This window comes from Cryptomeria japonica, chromosome 11 (assembly GCF_030272615.1).
Source record: "Cryptomeria japonica chromosome 11, Sugi_1.0, whole genome shotgun sequence".
Classification (NCBI taxonomy): domain Eukaryota; kingdom Viridiplantae; phylum Streptophyta; class Pinopsida; order Cupressales; family Cupressaceae; genus Cryptomeria; species Cryptomeria japonica.
This window is the reverse complement of record NC_081415.1, coordinates 536578878-536599252: the sequence shown is the minus strand read 5'-3', so window position 1 is coordinate 536599252 and position 20375 is coordinate 536578878. Positions and strand designations below refer to the sequence as shown.

At 35.8% G+C, this 20375-nt stretch overlaps 1 protein-coding gene across 2 annotated transcripts in view; it reads right to left on the bottom strand.

Moving 5' to 3' along the window:
- Positions 1 to 8745: 8745 nt before the first annotated feature.
- LOC131066479 (NADP-dependent alkenal double bond reductase P2) overlaps positions 8746 to 20375 on the bottom strand; it is a 32785-nt gene continuing 21155 nt past the window's right edge. For both annotated transcript variants that reach the window (XM_058001250.2, XM_058001251.2), the window contains exons 2-6: positions 19319 to 19569; positions 18919 to 19099; positions 17635 to 17801; positions 17246 to 17328; positions 8746 to 9267 (exon numbers count right to left, since the gene is read on the bottom strand). In XM_058001250.2, the coding sequence (XP_057857233.2) occupies positions 8892 to 9267; positions 17246 to 17328; positions 17635 to 17801; positions 18919 to 19099; positions 19319 to 19558 (1047 nt within the window). In that variant the 5' untranslated portion in view covers positions 19559 to 19569 and the 3' untranslated portion in view covers positions 8746 to 8891. The remainder of the gene's footprint in view (positions 9268 to 17245; positions 17329 to 17634; positions 17802 to 18918; positions 19100 to 19318; positions 19570 to 20375) is intronic.

The following is a 20375-nucleotide window of genomic DNA, read 5'->3' as shown; positions in this document are numbered from 1 at the left end:
GGGGTGAATTCCCCCAACATGTAGCCAGTCTCCACCCAAAGCCACAAACCCCTCAACCAATCTCGCTATGGAAATGAAAGAGCCCAAACCCCAGCTCCACTCCTCCCTTACACACTATGTCATAAGCCAATGCACATCTTCCTTAGAACCCAGCTCAAGGCACCACACCAAGAACAGGACACATTGTTTGCATTTGTTCAATGCCTAGAATTCATCACACAAAATGACACTAACTTTGTGGAGGAAGGAAGAGTCATCAAATTTGAAGACATGCTTGAGCCTTTCGTCTGTAATCTTCCCCCAAAAAGTCACTATCGATTTTAAAGTTTGCAAGGAGAAGTTAGCCTACATCTTCATTGTGATCTTTCCTTACAACTTGCTTTCAATTTATGTTATATTACAAATAAAATGAGATTGTCAACCTCGATGCAATGTATATCTTGCAGCACACTCCACCACCTTCTCGACCAAGACAACCATTACTGTCTAGCATTAAATTTTGTGACCTCGCTCGCAAGGTACCAACCCTCATACAACCACCTCAATTATCTAACTTCCTCGTAGATTCTCTCAAATCTTGCAATCATAGTCCTAGATTAACTCTACCGCAATTTCGGAAAATTTATCTACCTCCACATTACCCTCATGTTTAACGTGAGAAATTTTAAAATTTTAAATTGTTAAGATAAGGTTTTTAAAAAAATTTACTATCTTATCTATTTTCCAATTCTTCACCCCTCCTTTGATTAATGCATTTGTAACAATTTGCGAGTCTCCTTCCAAATGAAGTTTGGAGACCGACAAATTTTTTGCCAATTTCACTGCCAAAAGAGTTGTTTTTAATTTTGTCTCATTATTATTACCATCTTCAAGCCTTTGCATGCTCCATGCTAAGATAACTCCCTTCCAATCCAGGCTAACAACATAGCTTGCTCCTAACTGACCCAAATTTCCTTTCAAAGCACCGTCAAAATTGGTTTTTATCCATCCTTCCTTTGCTTTAACCCATTCTATCTTTTTGTCATCAGCTTTAGATGGATCAGCCCATTCTGACCCATTAACAGGCCTAAACTTTATCAAAGAACAATTAATTTGAATACCATTGTTGACCAAACTATATAGATGCTAAGCATTATTTATTGAAGTAGAAGCAATACTAACCAATTGTTGACCAAACTATATGGATGCTAAGCATTATTTATTGAAGTAGAAGCAATACTAACCAATTGTGAAATGGAGTTTTCAATCCTGTTGAAAATATGTATTAAGCTCTCCTCCTTGTCTTGAAAGATACGCCTATTCCTTTCCTTCCAAAATTCCCAGATTTGCTTTGATGGGCTTACCTACTAGATACTCAAAAATAATGATTTAATTTACTCTACTCTCCATCCTTGAAATATTCGTTTAAGGGTGGTTGAGACTAGAATTTGCCAATTCAACTTTTTAAGGATGAAATTTCAACAGTTGCTTGCTACATCACAATGAAGCAGGAGGCGATCCACCATTTATTCACTATTTTTACACAACATACATCTGAAAGGACAAGTGAAACCAATCTTCATCGATTGTTCTCCTGTAAGAATACGTCCTCGCCATTCCAACCATGCAAAAGAGCTTGCCTTCGGAATATGGTGTTTACTCTAGCACTAGTGGTTTGGCCATCCTTCATCATCAAATACCACTTCCAACAACTTATAACCATTTTTAACTGCATACTTTCCCATTCTTTGCACCACACCAAACAAGTTCATCTTGGGATTCGATGAGCAATACTTTCCTCTCTTTCATTATACCACTGAACCTCTCTACAAGTTGTTATGGGAGATTAAGATCATTGATATCCTTTCATCTCCATATCTCCATACCTTGATCCCTTTCCTTTTCCATATAATCTACAAATTTCCTCCCCCACTTTTCTTCTAAGATGTGTTTCAACTCGTTATTTGATTCCTCGTTGTTCAAGACTTTGAGACCTTCCTAGGAATCATCCCAAAATTTGAAAAACTTCCCATCCCCAATTCTCCATGTTATATGCCTTGTGATTACATGTCTACAAGAAAGCATAAAGTTCCAAACTATTGAGCCCTTTGTCGGATTTTTGATAGTAAGGATACGATCTCTCTATGAATTATCTAAGTATTTTTCTTGTAACATTTTAACCCATTTCTTATCCAAATTAGCATACATGTTCCAAATGAGTTTAGCCCCCATCACTTCATTCATATTTTGCCACCTTCTAATCCTCGCTCCACCCGCCTTCTTTGGCTTGCATACCTTATCCCACACTAGAAGAGGGAGTTTTTATTGAACCTAGTTCTCGCTCCAAAAGAATTTCCTCATTCTTTTGTTCAATGATGTGAATAATTTTCTCCAAAATTTTGAGGCATACCATTAACTAAATAGGGATGGTCGATATAACCAATTTCAGCATAAGGATTCTGCTCGTTGAAGACAACCACTTTATTTTCCATCAACTTTCGATTAGTTTATTCCACAATCTTGGGTAACATGTGCTTCCAAATAAATGAATACCTAGAAACTTCCCTGGGAATCTCCCCATCTTTATCTTGAGGATCCTTGAAATCTCCCTTTGTTAGGCTTTGTATTGAAAAAACAAATCTTTGATTTGTGCTAGTTAATTTTTTGGCCTAAGGCATCACAATATTTGTCCAATGTTTCTCTTATGCTTTGGGCTTCCCTCAGAGAAGACTCACCCAAAACCAAGGTATCATCTATAAATTGTTGGTGGTTGATGGCCTCCATTCCTGGAACTAATTTGACTTGCTTCCATTTGTCATCCCTTTTGACATTTGTGATGAGTTTTCCTAACACCTCTACCATTATTCTAAAAAAGGAAGGGGGAGATGGGATCCCCCTATCTCAATCCCCTAGTAGTTGCAAAAAAATAGTGGGGACTACCATTCACTAGAACTGAAAGTTTTGGCATATTAATTTAGCTTTTCATCCAATCAATCCATTGTGCTCCAAAGCCAAAATTCTCCATAACTTTCAAAATGAAATTGCAATCCACTTTGCCATAAGCCTTATGGATATCCAATTTTGTCATCATTCTATATGTGTTGGCTTTCCTAATAGAATGTATTGCCTCATGGGTGATGATAATTTCTTCCACAATAGACCTATTAGGTACAAATCCACTTTGCTCCTCTAATATGAACTTGTTAAGAATGATTTTTAATCTATTTTCCATTACTTTAGAGATGATTTTATATATTGTGTTAGATAGAGAGATCATCCTAAAATATTCAAAGGACTACACTACTCCCATTTAGGGATAAGGACAATCAACGTATTGTTCAAATCTTTGGACATGTATGATTTAGCTCTTAATTCCTCCACTACCTCCCACATATCTATTTTGATTATTTCCCAAATTTTTTGGAAAAGGGAGGGTGTAAAACCATCAAGGCCTAGTGCCCAATCACTCTCCATATAAAATAATGTTTTTCGTACCTCTCCTAGAGTAACTAATCCCTCGAGCAAATGATTCTACTAATCTGAAATAATCTTGGGGATCACATCTAGGAACTCATTACCACTGTCATTAGCATTCTCCTTCTCTAGGGCCAAAATATCTTTGAAGAAGCATAATGCCTCTTGGTTGATTTCTTCCCTATTGGTTAGTTGAGTCTCGACAAAAAATTTTATCTCAAAAATCCTATTATAAGATCTCCTAGCCTTGATAGAGCTATGAAAAATGTTGCATTTCTATCCCCCTCTTTTAGACAACATTCTCAAGATTTTTTTCACCAAAAAAATTCCTTCATCGCTTGAATTTCAAACATCTAGTGCTTCAATTATTTTTCCTTGTGAAATTCTTGTTCCAACATGCCCTTGGCAACAATTTCTTAATTTAGTTTCTTGAGATCCTTCTCAAGTTTCATCTTCTCTTCAAAAATGTTCTTAAAATGCTCACACTTCCACTCTTTAAGCTTGACCTTCAAATATTGAAGTTTTTTTAAAAGAATTTTTATTTTTTTTATGTTACTACTAGTGCATTAACCCACCAATGAATAATCTAATCACTTCAACATCTTTAAGCCACAAATTTTCAAATTTAAATGGGGAAATGAATAGGAATCGAGTCTTGTCGAAGTATAAGGGAAATAGGAAAATGATTTAATTCTGAGAAGGGAAGGATTGAAGCCTCAAAAACAAGGGGGTTGTCTGCCCATTTTCCTGCCAAAAAGAATATGTATAGCTTTCCTGCAATGCTTGTCAACCCCTATCTTCTATTTTTCCATGTAAATGTTTTATTTTTGGGACAAATTGCATAAAGACTATTAGAAAAGATAAAGTTTTGAAAATCCACCTAAACCACCCCTAACCACCAACCCCGCCCAATTTTTCATCTGCACTTTTGGTTACATTAAAAACTCCTCCTAATATGATATTGTCTTTCTTAATCATTTGAATCACCATTGACAACTGGTTCCACAAATCCTTTTTCATACCTACTCTGAGATCCCATAAACATTGATGAACAAAACTTCATGTCTACAAGTTTCAGACCAAACCTTCACTAGTTACTGCTATTCGTTTTCTATTATCCCTTTTTCCTTAATGGTTTGAGGTTTCCAAAGGAACCCAATTTCACTTCCAACCCCTACCGCTTCCACGAAAAATTCGTTCCAACTATGCCATCGATTCAATAAATTTCTAACTTCTTTACCTAAGTTTGTTTCTTGAAACATAGCAATATCAAGACAAAGATTGATCATCCACTACTTGTTAGGGGCATTGCAGCCCCTGACATTCTATGATAAGGCTTTCATTGAATTCTAGGAAGGGTCTTTCCCTTTAGGGGATCAAAGTTCCATCTGACCTCTAGCGCTACCTACTAGTTCTAACAAAACTTTATTAAAGTTCCTCCCTCTTGCTTTCCTTTCTCCCAACTTCACTTGATTAGTCATTGACAGAGTTTGGCATACAATTCTCTTCTCTAGGATGTCCTCTTCCAATGTTAAATCCAAAAATTCCTCATCATTTGTAGCAAATTCACTTTCTCCTATAGTGGTGTAACCAATAACATATCCTCTACCCATGGTGAGAAAGATAATCTTTGATGGTCATAATCTCTGACAAAGCTCTTACTATACTTCTCATTTTGATTAGGACTCTTTCTCTGACACACTTTGTCAACCAATCTTAAATCATTGCTAATGTCTACCAAATTCTTTCTGGTTTTTCCCTAGTCTTGGGAGCCCTAACCCTCCTAGGTAAGATTTTTTAAACCTTCGATATTCCCTTGGATATTTTCTCCTTCTTTAACAATGGACATTTGAGAACCTGCACCCAGTGAGGTTGCCCTCACTATTCCATCCCCCAAGGGCTTTTTATAGCTCCTTGAGATGATTCCTACTTCTCAATGACTATCCTTCCACTTGTCCAGACTTATCTCAAACTCTTCTAGGACTTGTACCTCTATTCGCTCTCTCAACTCAACTCCTGGATTCATAATTTGATTTGTCTCTTTAGCTATTAAAGCCCAAATATCTAATTGCTCACCCAACTCTTGTACTGGGGTCATGATTTGATGCTTTTCCAATACTGAAACCTGATGCATTGGTCTCTATCTTTCTAGATCCCTTTCGTCCTCTAAGTTCCCCGGCTCATCTTGTTCCCTAATGAATCTAGTTGTTCTCAAAGAGTCTCCTATCTTCTATTTCTCCTTCTTATTGGCTACGCATTCATCAGATAAAGGCCCATCTTTCCTGTGGGTTTTGCAATGCTCCACAATCTCCTCAACCTCCATTTGTTGACACCACGCTCTTTCATTTGACCATAGTTTTATTTTATTTTGTGAAGGGGGAAAAGATTTCCATGGAATACATATACTTGCATATACACTAAAATCCTTCTTTTCAACATCTTCATCCACCTTTAGGAAATGCCCTAACTTATTCCCTATCAACTTCAAGGTTTCTAGTTCCCAATATTCTTGAGGAAGGTTGTAGAGGCAAATCCATATAGGGACTTCCTCTATCTTTTCTTTGAGCAGATCAAAATTAGGCAACCAATCTATGATGTAAAAACCCATGCCACCTATCAAAAAAGGTCCACTATTCAGAATCCATTCTTTCTCTTTAGAACATTCGCAGATTGCCAAAAAGAAACCATTCGTGAGGGTTTTGACTATGCAATTTGATCCCTAATCCTCATCACACCAGTTCCTAACCCTCGAATAGGTTGGCCACTCTCCAACCCATTTCATAAAGAAAGCTCTATCTCGAAGGTTTTTAACAACATACTTCCAATCCTCATTATCAATTTGTAAGGAAATTCTTCTACTCTTATCAATTTGGATACATACCTAGTCATCTTTAGAAGAGGCGGGGGGTTACTTTGATCTCCACATTTTCTTTGTAAACTATAAGAAATTTACCTCCTTCTCAGATAAAATTCTCGCATAACCCCCTTTCAACAGGGATGATCTTTTTCTTGTATGGTTCTCCCTTTGACTCAATCTGAAATTCCTCCCTCTTCCATTTTGTAGATCCTCCTAAGCCCTACCCGAGGGTGTCATGGTAAACCATGACCTTTCTATAAGTTGTGTCCTCTACCCTCCAACTAGGTAGTGCGTCTATTGAGGTCGTTTTGAAACCCTAGCTTTCTCCTTTGATCCATCCTCTCACATGGGAAGGAGTATGTTACAAAAATATATATTTGTTAATGATATATATATTTATTGTTAACTAACATATATATATTAAATTTCATTTAACTATTTTTTAATGAGCTTATAATTCGATGCTTTTAATTAATAGAGACCCAATTTAATATCAATGTCCACTCAATCTATTAGAACAAACAATAGTCACAAATAAATAGATGACTAGAGTCCTAACAAAAGACGAACCTTAGGTGGACAAAACTTATTGACAAAGTATAGATGCTAACATTGTATTACCGGCAATCTATCTCTCATCACTAGATCACAAAATCCACTTCACTTGCACCTCGAATACATGCAATCAATTGTCATTCTCCCACAACTCCACAAATTTGTTAGTTCAAGTTAGTCATAAAATTTAATTAATGCATTAAATTAAGAAAATAATGATAATCGATAGCATTCATTAATAATGGCGATAAAAAGTTCATAACCATCACACACATTAATTCACTTAATATAGTTTAATCACTAAATCCACCCCTAATCAAAATTACCATGAGGCTAGGAGTTAGGTAAGAAAATTAATGAGGTTTCTAGGAGATATAACATATAAATCTCACACAATGGGGCCACAACACCAACTTATTAAATATTAATTAGGCAAGTAATTACCATCAAAATAGATTTTGTATTCATTCATTCTCGGCTCAAGAATTATGATTCTCGCTATCAAATTATGTCAAGAGATGTAAGTACATGACACTAAAGTATAATGACAAAAGTGTTAAGAGGAACTATTAAAGAGCCAAAATAAATAAATAAATAAAATACTTATTCACATGCTTGCTTATTTTTATTTAACTATAGTGAATAAAATAATTTTAATGAAATAATTATGTACTTTAATAAATAAAATATTAAATAACTATTTCCTTTAGTTAATAAAACAATAAATAATACTTTTAAATAAATATTAAACAAAACAGTAAGTAAAATTTTAGACTTAAATAGTAGAATAAAATAAATTGTATATGAAATTTTAGATATTTTATATGTATTTCATAGATTAGACAATAAGTTACATATAAATATATAATATTTATTATTTCAAAAATAAAATAAAACAAAAAATATATAAATAAATATTAAGTAAACTGACATAAATACCTTTAATATGTCTATCTTAATGATATTATATGTTAGTTTCAGATATATTAAAATTATTTAAAATAGATAGTAAAATAATATAATTTTTAAGTAAATAAAATACTTTCAAATTGATATTTCTCAATGTTTTAAATAAATGTATATCCATATTACTCCAAGAATAATATTTCCCACATACATACATATAAAAAAAGGCCATGACAAATGCCAAAATATTAATGGACAAACCTTTTTCCATTCTTTTTATATTTAAATTCTGTGCAGAGGATAATATTTCGATCATACTATTTCAAGGCTGAAGCTATTCTGGCTCCAAAACAGACCTTTTGTACAACGTGTTAGCGACAGGTTAGTCAATCACTGCCGTTAATTGTAAAATCGACGGTGTAAAACGTGCCACACGTGTTAGTCAATCCGTACTGTCATTTTGAAACCAGAATAGACGTGTCCCTATTTCAACTGGCTTAATTGTCAAGATTGCTAAATCTCCTATTTACGCTGTGGGTCAACCTTCACAAATATACCTAGAGTCAAATCCCCAAGATACTTCCATGTAGGACATGTACTGTGTTTTGATCGCTAGTCCAAGAATCAAAGATAGTGCTTCAGCTTTCATTAGAATAAAAGACTTGTCTTAAATTGCTCTTTTCGTAAGAACATATGATATGCCTTATATTTGTGCATCACCCATCTGTAATCGTAGCCTTCTACTGGCCTTTGACTATCGGCCTACTCCTTGCTCTTTCTAGGGGTGCTAGTGCTAGAAATAGTAGTTTGAGCAGCTATAAAATAACTTCAAAAGTTTGATAACAGCAGTTGCACTTTTCATTCACTGAACTCCAAACTTAAAATTTGAATATAGACAAACAAAAGGTTACATAGCCTTGGAAATGGGCACTCAGTGAATCAAAGTTTGTTCAAAAACAGATCCAAGACAGCAGTAATTGCAACAATACCGATTATATTTGAACTAATAATGAATCCGATTGCAGAGGATTGTTGAAACATGTTAAAAATCATAACTTTCTTTGCCTTACATGCTTATCAATAATTAGGTAAGATCACTGTTTTCAGAACAAATTCAAAACTATGCATGGAGGCGAACAATTTTCTTGCCAACATTGTGGCCTTGGAATAAGCCAACAAAAGCGGAAGGTACACTTTCCAGACCATCAGAAATGTCTTCAAGAGATTCTATTCTGCCGTCAATAAGATAACCTCTTGTTTTCTCAATAAATTCAGGAAATGAATTCAAGTAATCTGCTGCAAGGAACCCCTGCATTTTGATACGTTGGTAGACCAACTTCATGGGGTCTGTTACACCTTCTGGCTTGTCTCTGTTATATTGTGAAATGGCCCCACAGACAGCAATTCGGCCATGGACATTCATATTTTCTAGTACAGCTTCAAGCATGTCTCCACCAACATTCTCAAAGTATATATCTATTCCTCTTGGAAAACACCTACCAAATGCCAAGTAACACCATGTTCATTATTCTCTTGGTAAAGCATGTAAAATTATGAACTCTGAAAATATTCATAAGAAGAAAACTATACATAAACTGTTTGAAATGATCTGCACAGAAAATGGAACTCCAATACACATATTTGTCTGCTTTTGAGGACTACACACGCATGCATGTGAATGGCTATGGAAACAACTTGACATGATAATATGATATCATACTTTTTAAGACTTGGACTGGGTCCCAGAAAACTCGGCAATTTCTTTTTTGGTCATTCGAGCGAGGACTTAGGGCCCTCACCTGTATATTTATATATCAAAAATCAAAATGATTACAGTAGGAAACCTCCCATACTGTGGAAAGGATGAGCGAAGATTATGAGATAATAAGAAAAAGCATGTGTTGCTTGACTATTGCAGACTAAACCTATTCCCTTGCACCATTTTCTAATGGGCTTAACAATTTACAAAACACCCATACACAGCCATGATATTCCATGCAGTTGTATCACTGAACAAAGCATATTTTATCAAGCAAGCACATAACAAAAAACACCGACATAACTACAGATGCATGGTGAGAGCTTACTTTTCTGTATTCAAGGATGAATTTGCTCGATTACGAAGTATCACCTTTGCCATGCTCATGTTGCACAACCTGAGAAATCATGTAAAGACATATACATATTTCGCTTCTTTGAGTCGTGTCAAGTCTAGGAGTCTTGTATATAGCTTTAGAGTAGGTTTCCATTTCGTGTGTTTTAGGTTGGAGGTCTTTTGAGCCTTGTTCTTAATTTGCCTTGACTCATTTGACTCATGATCTTGAGTGGCTCAGGTAGTTAGTTGTTTGCTTTCTTTGGTTTGTTTGCTTTTGGTTTGCCTTTGTTTGGTTTGTTGTTGTGTGTTTTAGCTTAGTTTGCTTTGGGTTTGTTTTGCTTTCGAGTCGGTTGGTTTGTTTAGTTTAGGTGTCCTAAGTGGGAACCTTCATCTATAAGAAAGGTGTTCGTGTTGTTTTCTCACACACTAGCAAAATTTTGGATCTTATGTTTGGTTCATTTCTTAGATATCTATTCATGAAGTGCTTTGAATCCGAGGTTATTCCTCTCTGACTTCATCATTTGGTTAGGACTTGTACTTGACTTGGAGGAGAAATCACTTTCTGTGTCTTGATACTGACATCTTTTGATTATTATATCTTTACACACTAATAATCTCCGAGTCATTATGGTTTTTAGGCGAAGCCATGATTAGTGAAAAATCTAAAGTCTAGCTTCAGCGCCACTGTAATCTTCAAACCCAAGTGAGCTTCACTGCTTATGAGCCAAAGGAATTGACGGAAAACGAAAAGAAAAGAAAGCAATATCAAAAGAAAAAGAAAATCAAGAGAAAAGAAAAATGAAGGAAAATCAAATATCAAAATTGGCTAATGGGAACATGCAAATAACTCCATCGGGGCTATGGACATCTGGCTGGCAATGGAGCAATATTCATGAGATTACAACAATAACCTCGTCGGAGCTATAAACGTCCGACTGGCAGCGAGGCTCTATCCAGGATGCTTATGAAGTATAGACAAACTACGTAGCTAATCATGAGGGAACTTGGAAGTCATAATGTTCTTGTTGAGGGAATACACTTGCACACACATAGGTAATCAAAGACGAGGTGCCTTGATCCAATTCAGTATTCTTCTTCCACCCTTGAGTACACTTTCTAGTCTTTTGATAAGTTGGGTTCAATTTTCCAAAAGTTCTAAGTATGGATTGAGTCTTTATCTTTGAAATGTTCAAGAACATTTATTTGAGGTGGCGCTAGATGTTGTGAGGTATTCACACATCGCCCCATTGCAAATGGGGACCCCCACTTTTTTTCTTTTTAGGTTAGTTGTCTTAGCTTTATTGGTTGTTGTCGAGTCTTTGTTGTTAGCCTTTTGTTCGTAGTTTCTCAGGAGCTAGCCAAGTCTTTCTCTTTGAGATGAAGTGAGGTTTAACATTCCCTTTGCCCAACCAAGGCATAATCCCTTCTACTTCTCACTGATCCTTTCAATGGGTGCCCAAACCCAATCACTCCCATTTTCATTTCCTTCCATTTCCACCTCCCCTAACACTCTTCACTTCCATTTACCATATCCTATACCCACCTACCTTTCTATCCCATCTACCCTTCCTTCCACCCATCCCCATATCCTAACCTACTTCACCATCATAACCTACCTTATATTTCCTAACTCTCATCCCACATCCTTAACCTACCCCTACCACTACCTCTACCTCTGTTACCCCTTCCACCTCATTCACATCCCATCTTCTAACCTATACCTTTACCTACCTAACCCTCTCCCCATCCTAATATACTCATCCACTACCCTTCATCTACATTTACACCTACCTTTGCCCACACCTGCATCTTCCACCCTCCTATCTCCATACCCCTTAACATCCTAACCTCCTTACCTTTCCCACCTTTATTCCTAATTACCTTCTTCCTACCCACACCTTTCCACTTTATCACCTACCCCCATCCTAGCCTACCCATATCCTATCCCTATCCTAACCTACTAACCTACCCCGTTACCCTTTTTCCTTGCTCCTTATAACTCCCATTATACCCTACATCCCCTTTACCCTTTCATTACCCCCTTATACCTCCCACTGCACTTTATTCCCTAACATATCCTAACTCCTTCCAACCCCTTTTACCTCCCACATCCTAAACCTCCTAACCCCACGTATCTCCTACTTCCATCATTTATATCCCTTATGTCCCCCTTTCCTCCAACATCCCATTCCCCCCCTCCAGCTACCCTTAACATTTCTTACCACTCCCCCCCTCATATTTCTCTCCACCCTATCATATCATCCTTTTGGCCCCACACACTCAAAAATGGAGAATCAAATAAGATTTTCAAGGACCTTCCTTGCTGGGACCCACCGAGCTTTAGCCTGGGATTTTAAGTGTTTTTAATTATGCCACATATTGCTGGCCCCATCAAATCTGAAGTGGAGATTTTAAAAAGGTTCTTTTAAAGCTTAGGGCATTTCTTTTGACTTCCTACCGTATCATTGTTTGGGCCCACGAAAGCTTAAAGATGAAAGAAGGTAAAAGTTTTTAAGGCATACGTAAAAAGGAAAAGAGCCACCTCATCATTCTATTTGTATCCTAATATCCCATCACATGCCACGATGAGATTCATTTCATATATCAAGGCATATGAGTGATATAATTCAACTTCGGGTATAAGGCATGTGAGCGATCAACATGCTTCGGGTTTCAAAGGTAAGGAGCGATATCTTCTACTTCATGAGTTAGAAGAGGTGAGCGATATATATACTTCATGCATTGAGGAAGCTGAGCGGTAAATTATATTTCATGTTCGGGGAAAGATGAGCGATGCCCAACTTCATGTTTGAGAGGAGAGGAGCGATGAATCAACTTCATGCATTGAGGAAGAAGAGCGATGTATTTACTTCATGAATTGAGGTAAGTGAGCGATGCACTTGCTTCGTGTTTTAGAGAAGAAGAGCGACATGACTTACTTCATGTTCGAGAGGAGGAGAGCGATGTTTATGTTTCACCATTATAAAACAAAGTTCCTTCCTTCACAAGTTTGCATTTCAAAATGAAATTTCACAACTTCATGTTCAAACACTTTGAAGCGAAGTTCATAACATAGCAAAATGAAGCAATCTTGGAAGTGAAATATATCAACTTCATGCATTGAGTGGGAAGAGCGAACTTCATGTGTTCACCAAAGAGAGCGAGGTTGTTACTTGATGCACTCATGACTAAGAGCAAAGTTCATACATCATGTATTGGGAGATAGGAGCAAAGTTGCTACTTCATGAGTTGAGGTTTTGGAGCGGACTTCTAATTTCATGAATTGGTGTTTATGAGCGAAGTTGATAACTTCAGCAGCAGCAAGTTTCAAATGAAATTCTTTACTTCATGTATTGAACAAAGAGAGCGAAGTTGTTACTTCATGAGTTTAAGTGATTGAAGCGAAATACATGAATTGAAGAAGTGAAGTGAAACTCATACTTCGGAAGTTGAAGGAATGGGGCGAAGTTCATGGATCAAGCAGGAGGAGCGAAGTCTCTACAAGCTGAACTTCATGAGTTTAAGACTTCAAGCTACTTCATGAATCAACAAAATGAAGTGAAGTTTATAATAAGAGTACTTCATGAATCGATAAACTAGAGCGACCTTCATCTTCAAAAGCTACATGAGCAAATATTGAACTTCGTGAACCAAGCTACATGAGCAAATTTTAACTTCAAGTTTGAGATAAGCAAACTTCATGTAGGGGCCTTTAAAGGCGAATTCTCTTTGTATGATCTTATTAAGTTTACATATTAAGTGTATATGATACTTGCTTGTTTGTTTTGCAGGAAATGAAGAAAGAAATAAGGAGATCAAACAAGAAGCATTCGGTTGCGCGAAGACATGATCTACAACATCAACAACATGAAAGAAAGTCACAAGAAGGAATTCCGAAGGAGAGATGCAAAGATGGCATCAAAAGTACATTCTACGACATTCAAGAGCAGATAGTTTCAGAAGAGTTAATCAAAGTTAAAAGATCATCGTCATCATCGCTAAAGCTAGATAATGTCGAGTATCAAGAGATATTCCTTCATGATGAATCAACTCAAGCCTACAAAGTGCAAGAGTGAAGTGGCATCCCAGATGGCGTTCCAATCACCATTCCTCCAGTCAATGAAGTCCACATCAATGCATCCAAGTTCAATGAATCAAGCTCACCAGTGATGGCACAAACTCCAAGGCACCTACCCTTGATTTCTATTGGTCCACACTTTCTGAATGTAATTTTCTCATTGGCAATGGAGAAGTTTGTTGTAACAAACCCTAATTAGGGTTTCATTGTAAAATCCTAGCCATTGATGGAGAATTAATCCTAGCCATTCGTTGTAAATGAGCTCTCTATAAAAGCTCAGAGTCTCTCATTTGTAAAGGTTAATGGTTGATAGCTAATAGCTAATAGTTGATAGTTAATAGTTAATAATTAATAGTTGATAGTTAGGAGAGAATAGAATAGCAATTAAAATAGAAGTAGATTAAGAGAATGAAGAATTGTTGGTATGACTTGTAAATGAGATACTCTTTTCATTGAAGTTATGGTGAAATTTGTTATTTCGACAAGCCTCATGGTTCTACTTCTCAATTTATTTTCATGTTGATTAGATTGAATGGAAGAAGTTGTTGAATTTATTCATGTGGAATCCACCTAATCCATACCACTAGCCTCTTGCTGCTTGTAAGTGCGCCTTGTGTGGTCAACTGGAATGACATGAACTTGACTTTGAATCATCCTACACTCATTGTTTATGCATTAACTTGAATGGTGATTGATGTTTGATGGTATTGATTCGAATATCTTTGAGATATCCTTAGAAGATTGCATTGAGTTTGTGTCAAATTGTTCTATTTGATGGTGAGACCTCGCTTAGTAGGATTCCACCTAGTCATTCATCTATCTTCCTACATTCCTAGGACTAGAATAGACACTCTCAAACCCTACCTCTTTTGCTCTTTTTTATCTTCCAATTGAATAGATAGGACTTAAGTTCCAACAAATCAAGCATTCAGGCATTCGAATGTAAGTTCCCTTGTGATTCCAGCATAATCACATCAAACCAACTACGCTTATCCACACGTAGAGATCCTACATACGGAAACTTGGAGTCTTTCATGAATGAACCTTAAGAAAATCTTCAACATCCAAAAGATTTTGATCAAGAGAGGATAAGATACTTATGGTATTTTATTCTGTGTTCGCATGTGAATAAAAATCACATCAACAGATTGTATCTTATTTTTTAATGTACTTTTGGGAGAAAAGTAGAAGGAACATTCTCAAACTAATTTTATGGAAAAATACAGATATGGATCTATACATGCAAGTGGACTCATAACTTTGTTCTACACAAAAATCTGGCATATTGAAAAAAGTGTTTACTAGAGTATTAACAATCTTGAATGGAGAACGATTTGATTTAGGAAAAGACCACCTTACAAAAGTTCCAAGAAAGAATGGGTGTAGAGAAACAAATTAAGAAGGTGTTTCAATATGCAAAGATGGAAATGAGGGATGAGAAAAAAGGAAAATAGTCAAAGATTTAAAAACATAAGAAAAAAAGATATTGCGACTACTTGTCAATTAATTAATATCTTAGAAAGCAAATTAAGGTCAGCAAAGTAAAATTGTTATCCAAAAAAGCGTGAAGGGGCATTTATGATAGAATGTTCGTGTGGGAAATTGTTTATTGGGAAGATTGGTAGATCTATCCAAATGAGAATCAAGGAGCACATGATGAGCAAAAAAATCAGCCTTGGCGGGGCACTCAATAGCAACAGAGCATGAGAATTGCATTAACAAAACAAACATGTTGGCATGAGAGGATCACTATGTGGAGAGACACTTGATAAAAACTATAGTAATCATGTAACATGATAACAACATCAATAAGATAGGGGATAGATAGTCTCTAGTTCATGGACATTTGATTCATAACCTTAAACAATATCATAACAATAATAATAAAAGTATCATCAGACATAATATTACTGATAATAATCATAATTATAATAAAAATAAGTATGAAAAATATCAATTAAAACATTAAGAAAATAATTAAAAGATAAGAATGAGAATGGTTATACTTATATTTTAAAAACTCAAAAACAAATGCTACTATCTTCTAATTCTAGAAAGTAAACCTTATCTTCTTGTATTTATTTTTGATACTTGTATTCAAAGTTCAGACATGTGCACTGTAATTATCCAATACCACGCAGAAAGAATAATAACAAGGCCAAATTTCCCCCAAAAAGGAAAAATGGACTGCAACCTGAGACCAGACGACACCCAAAGGTTTCTTTCATGAATGGATGACATGGAGAATACAATACTCAAACCTGCAAAATAGTAAAACTGCTAGCAACAATTATCAGAAATAATGGGTGCCCCCAACATCAAACTCCTACTACACAAAAAAATCAACAACAATCGCATTGACACATTATTTAAGCAACTATTAAAGCTAATAGTATCAAAAAGGCTGAATAAACAGGATCTGGGGGCAGCAACCAAATGCATCTTTGCACTGATATAGAACTAACTATCCAATGAAACCAACAAAGGTATGTTGCTATCTCTCCTATAACAAAAAAATTGGAAGTGACTGTCATTTTTATTCCTATTAAAAAGTGTAGATTTCTACATTACAAATGTATATATTCCTCCAAGAGCAAATTTGAGAATAACATGTCTCAAAGAGATTGGGCCTTATCCAACTGCCAACACTTGCTCACTCTTAAGGGACACTTCAACACTATCCAAATCCAGGATGAAAAAGGGCAGAGAAAGATTCAACAAATGAACGTAGCTTGCCTATCAAGCAGAAACTAATATGATAATTCTCGACTATTCTGATGTAATATAACATGGAAAAACATAAGCAAAATCAACAACATATAGAAAAGAAACTAGACATCATCCTCTTCTCCAGGGAATAGACTATATCACATACAACAGTTTATGGAAAAACACAAAACTCAACTCTCTCAGATCATTGCCAGATTCCTCTTAGTATCCAACCTACTGCACAAATACCCAGGATATTCTGTGATGTTCAACTGATATGTTTATAGCTTCTTCTGTTGGTGGTTCCTCTTGATCTCTTGCATGGAGGTTTCTAGGAATGCAAATGGGTTATTTACAAGCGTACCCATCTGATCAACAGATTTCTCCTTATTTTTCCAGGCTTAGCCTTATTTAATTTGAATAATAGTGTGTGATTTCCATGAGAGCCTTGTGCCTATATTTAGCATCCCATATATTTTTACTTAGTTTCTTATATTCCCAAAGCACACCTGAGCTACTAAAATGCACCAATAGCTATACCAAATTATCTAGCCATTGAAAGCATATGGAGAGATTTTGTGAAATAACTCACCTCTTAAGAGCAGCATTCAAATCAGGTTCTTCCTTGTAATTGAAAGCATCATCAAAACCAAGCCTATTTTTTAGCAATTCAACCTGAAAAGTAAGAAGACATCAGAATTAGATTGGAATTTACAAAATCCAAGGCCCTACTTATTCAATTAAAAAAGCATAATAAATATTTGCCCTTGATTTGAGTATCAAATAAAATGCATGCCAAGCAAACAGCTAATGAGTCAGTTATTATCTTCATTTACGGCAACAACACTGTTTCATGTCACCCATACAATAAAAATGTTAATATCTTGTTTCAAAATCTAGTCTCAGGGGAAAAACTATTAGGAGCTGTCTTTCTTCAAGAAATAAAATTTATATCAATAAGATACTAATTTTGGTATCAACCTTTTGCTTGCTTCCACAACTGCCCACAACATGGCATCCTTGCAGCTTTGCAAATTGTCCAGCTAGATGGCCAACAGATCCACAGGCTGCAGAGATGAAAACTTGCTCCCCTTTTTGAGGGGAGCATACATTGTGCAGTCCAGCATAAGCCGTAAACCCAGTCAAGCCTGCAACAAGATTTGCACTCAAAAACACACAGTGGAATGCTTTGTTTAAAAGAAAATTAAGACATCTTGTGCATTTAAACATCTACGTACAAACTCCAAAACAACCATGGCATTGCCTTGTGCCATCAAATGTGCACTTATATTTAAAAATTCTATTTTAATTCTGGCATGGCATTAGAGTTACTAAGACCTGTTTCTATAATATTGAACCTAGAGATATTGTGCACCTACTAGTGTGTATAAAACAAAGGGGGAAATGCCAATCTGGTGCTTAGTTGAACAATTGATGATTAGCCATTTTGACTGCACCCAGAGAATACCAAGTGATTTTTAAGACAAGGAAACCACAACATCAAGCAATTGGAGGATGGTAGAGATACACACCTAGAGTTTGGATCAAGTATCAACTATTTTCAAAGCAAAGGGTTTGCAAGAGGTAGGTCAAACTCCTATCTAGACTGTAAACACCAAAGAAGCAAAAATTGCCTAAAAAAAGGTGATTAATTACCACATATTAGATTTCACCATGTCAATCCAACTCCCTAAGCTGGTTTTCACCCTAATGTATAGGCATTGTAAATAGATATAGCAAAATTGTCAACATACCAGCAAGCAAGGGACTTTTTCCCAACACCTCAACGATATAAGGAAGTATTTTAAAGTAGGCATTAAATTTGCAATTAGAAAATTGCAATCAGCTTTATCTTTTCCATTTATTGAAATTTTATTTATTTCAATAAATTCAAAAAAAATTGTTATTAAAATATATTGTGAATAATAACATGACACATTTTGCTTTTGCCATTAATAATAAGTTAGGAAACGGTGGGATTACTTTAGAAAGAAAGCTATTTCACTTCGATGGATTGCAAAGTGGATTTTGAGACAAATTTGTAGGTCTTCCACTTACAAGAATTCTTAAAATGTGTATAAATTTAGTATAACTAAAGACATCAGTAGTAAACGTCAGAACTGTGAAAAAGAGGATCCAGAATTCAATATTTTTAGATATTTTATCTCCAAAAGAGGTTGTCAATCTCAAGAATACACTATATACTATGCTGTTAACTAATAAAATGATTTTCATTTCATGGATATGAAGCACGAGGAGCATCACCTAAAACACCAACATAGTTCGATAGTGGTATGTCTGTGTACTTGATCTTTGTTAGGAGACCTGTTGCAGGTGTGATAATACTATAGTCTTGTATTCCAATCATACCAACTACCAAGTCACCTTCTTTGAAATCTGGATGATTTGAGATGATTACTTTGGCCACACCATAAGTATCAATGACCTGAAAATGAAATCTACATGAAAATCCAAGGCAATTGGAAATATAGAAATTTGTCAATGCAAAGCATTTACTGTTCCTGTCTTTATCTTATATTTAAGGGTATTGGGAATTAGAGGTACTGTGTATACAGTGGAGAAGAATTTTGTGTGCTTCACACCATTGTGTGTTTTTTATTCCTTCTTATACTTGTATTCTAGAGTGAAGAAATATGCATCTTACCGAACCAGGGTTGAGCACAGATGCAAAAGGAGCTTTATGTGAACTGCTGTAGTATTTCATGCGAGCCCGTTGGTATGGATCAATAGAAAAATACAAATGCTTTACAAGTACATCTTGAGATCCTTCTTCTAGTTTTAAGGAGAATGTACAACTCTTCAACACAAAATCACTCTCTTTAGGTTCACCAACTATATAATCCTTCAAGGTAACATGTCTATTGATCACTTCTTTTGTTTCCATTTATAGATAACCTGCAGGAAATCAGAGCAACAGTATTATATTATATAGTCAGGAAACTGTTAATTCGCTACTACTGACTTAAATTAGAAACACAAATATCAATGTGTACAATACACCTAACAGTTCTAAACAGAAAACAATGTGCATTAAATTCCTCAGTCAGTTATCACAATCACATCTGTTATCAATCGATATCTAGCAGCATATGGTTATAAATTATAATTTTGAAATCCACTACAATTGTTACCATGCTGAATCATGCAATACACACCAGCAATCCAACAAATGTGTGCTGTCTACTGATATCCCTTGCATGCTTAAGATAAAGATTGAAATTTAGAGTTAAGAAGCCAACACAATCTGGGTGGAAAATGACTTTGATATAAGCCACAAGAAGTGAGGAATCCTTTCCATTCCACTAATTTGCTTTCTATACACTTTGAATCGGTGCACACTCAAATTTCTTACCTGAACTGACTCACAAATGCAGAGGACACTATATGAGTCATTACAAGCAATAGCAAGAATCATACACCATCTACAGGAAACAGCAACCAAGCGCCAAAACAGTTGCTCGACATCAATGTTGTAAGATACTACTCCAGAAAGAGAAAAAGGTGGCAGTTGCCAGATGGAAATTTAAGGTTTCTCAGCTATATGATAGGTTGTGCTAACCAACGGTCCAACAGTATCCATTTGATTGCAAAGTGTTTACGGCTTCTTATTGACCATTTGATTCCACCTTTGTTTAGATATTCCACTGGTGAAGTCTCTGTGGTGCTTGATCAATAGACTTGGAGTGCTAATTTCTGTCACA